The sequence below is a fragment of the Lygodium microphyllum genome, chromosome 30, assembly GCF_053477565.2.
Source record: "Lygodium microphyllum isolate KBCC chromosome 30, Lygodium_microphyllum_v1.1.10, whole genome shotgun sequence".
In the NCBI taxonomy this organism is placed as follows: Eukaryota; Viridiplantae; Streptophyta; class Polypodiopsida; order Schizaeales; family Lygodiaceae; genus Lygodium; species Lygodium microphyllum.
Window position 1 is genome coordinate 4,959,488 of NC_141164.1, and position 2,560 is coordinate 4,962,047.

Below are 2,560 nucleotides of genomic sequence, written 5' to 3' on the forward strand. Positions count from 1 at the left end.
AACTTTCAAGCTTCCTGTAGGTAGGTTTTAGCTCGGCCTATGCACATCGTTTGGTTCTTGTCCCAAAACGCTGGTGCGTTCTTTGCGCCTCGGTCAATTCCACGCCCATACTCACCTCACAGCCCTAAAAAGAAGTGAAGCTTCCATCTTGCCATTGGCCGATCATTTGATCACACACCTTTCAAGCTTAGCTTTGAGAATTATTAAGGAGTGCATAAATAGACACGCTTCTATCAATTTCACTAGAAACTTTCTGTGAAAGATTCAACGATTATAATCACTGCCCATTCAACTTTCAGTGGCAGGAGAGAGAGTGTGTGTGTGTGTGAGAGAGAGAGAGGATCTGTCGGGCACACTGAGAATGTGGAAGAAGGGGGGATGCTGCCTTGTGTTGCCATGCATTTGCCTGTTCATGGGCATCCTCATATTCGCCATACAAGCTGGCTTGCTTGTCTTCTTTGTCAGCCCCTTCATTGCCTCCCCATCTTCTTCTTCTCATCACACTTCTTCCTCCCCCTCTTTCTCATCTTTCCTCTATAGTATGCTCTCCTTACCTTCCAGTTCCACTAGCACCAATGTCTCTCCTGTTGTCAGTATGCAAGCGGGCCTCTGCACTTGCTCCTTCGAACTGCTAGAGCTCCTCCATGCTCCCACATCCCAAAATGCCATTGATTGTAGGTGCCCATCCGTGAGCTCCACCTCCAACAACACCACCAACTGTACTACCCTAAAAGTACAGGAGAAGCTGACCCTACCCCAACCTTGCCCTGATCAGCAAAAGGAACAAGTGGAGGTGGTAACTATGATTGAAGAACCATGGTATGCCAAAGACAAGAGCTGGCATTACCCTGCAAGGTTCCCTCGCTGCACCATGGATGCTTGCTTCAACTACTCCAGATGCGACAATTCAACCCACCTGCACGTCTATACATACGCAGAGCCAGCTCCTCCTGACAGGTTCTTCACTGGGATGATTGGAAGCAAGTGGCACACAGACGACCCAGACGAGGCATGCCTCTTCTTTGTGTTCCTGGACACACCGGGGATCTACAGATCTGACATGCATCCGAGTGAGCTGCCCTATTGGAATGGGGGGCTCAATCATGTGCTCATAAGCTTTGCAGACAAGTGGCTGGCCAAAGGGCCCAACCCAGAGAGCATAGGGTATGCTTCCACCATGGCCACTGTCATGCATCAGAGCATGGTGAGGCCAGGATTCGATGTGAGCATACCGTTGCCGCCGGCGCGGCGCTTCGATGAACTGCAGAGCCTCAAGCCGCAGCAGAGGAAATATGTGGCAACATTCAGGGGCCTGAGGTATCTCACAGGGGACGGGATGCTGAGGAGCCATGGATCCTTCAGGGGGATGCACAACGGGGAAGACATAGTGGTGGCCACATCGTGCAGGCATAGGGCAAATGACCCCGTGCGTGCGGCGGATGCAGGGGCGGCGGCGGAGTGCGAGCGGGACGAGGCGGTGTACGACAGCTATGGCTTCGAGGATCTAATGAACACGACGTTCGGCCTGGCACCTGCGGGGAGGCAGCCCTGCTCCTACAGGTTTGCAGAGGTCCTCAGTGCAGGCGCCATACCTGTCCTGATAACAGACAACTACGTCAAGCCCTTCGAGGGGCTTGTGTCGTGGCACGCCTGCGTCCTCGAGTTCCCCTCTTCCCAGATGCACATAATCCTGCCCGCCCTCAGGGCCATGACCAGACGCGAGCTCCTCGCCCGCCAACGCCATTGCTTGCAAATTTACCTGCAACGGTTCAAGGATGACCATGCCTTGTTAACCTCCACCATGGAGGCTCAAGAGGCCAGGTTTATGGGAGCCTTCCCCAAGTGGCTAGGTGATGACTAACAAGCTTTACCATGATCCTAATCGGGTGGCATGGTATCATCGAACATTGAATACACATTTTGATTTGTCAAGCTTCAATCTACTAGTGTGAGACTTGACTAAGCTAGATGTTCAACACCAAGCTAAATTTATCATGATCGAAATCTATGGTGGTGAGAGTTGGGTAGGTATCATAGTGTCATCAACCATTGAGAAACACACATTTGATCTATATAGTTTCAATTTACTAGCATATAACAACACTGATGTTCGGTGAGCTTAAGCACCATTCACCTCCAACTCCAAACATTTAATCTAACCTACCTAATTGTGTCCACATTTGACAACTCAATAATGCTTGACACGCACATATTCTGAACTAATAGCTTGTTAGAATTTGACACTAGCTAGTAGAGTTTGATAGTTTCACAATGTAGCTTGTCAAATTTGATGAAAATGTATTCTCGTCATAGTTTGTCTAAGAGCCCTTACATGCTCTCTTGATTGCAAGTGCACCAACACATGTAAAGGGATAACCTGCTTATCATGAAGCTAAACTCCTTAACAACCACACTTCTTATCAAAAGAGTGGGTTGCTCAGTGTATTGTCACAACATGTGTATGGGAAGCCATTCAATAATAGATCACTAATTCGAGGAGCCCCAATGTGGGCCCATCCCATTGGCCATAATAAGTTTCGGTAAATTCAGGCAATGGAGA

The 2,560-nt window shown here is 49.2% G+C and overlaps 1 protein-coding gene across 1 annotated transcript; it reads left to right on the forward strand.

Annotated features, from left to right (window-relative positions):
• Nucleotides 1–208: 208 nt before the first annotated feature.
• On the forward strand, nucleotides 209–2,177 carry LOC148009508 (uncharacterized). Its single transcript, XM_087672764.1, has one exon. The coding sequence runs from the start codon at nucleotides 362–364 to the stop codon at nucleotides 1,859–1,861; it is 1,500 nt and encodes a 499-aa protein (XP_087528890.1). The 5' UTR covers nucleotides 209–361; the 3' UTR covers nucleotides 1,862–2,177.
• Nucleotides 2,178–2,560: the final 383 nt, after the last annotated feature.

Bases quoted from the DNA above. Each gene is read 5' to 3' on its own strand.
- LOC148009508 (XM_087672764.1), top strand. From the start codon at position 362: ATGTGGAAGAAGGGGGGATGCTGCCTTGTGTTGCCATGCATTTGCCTG.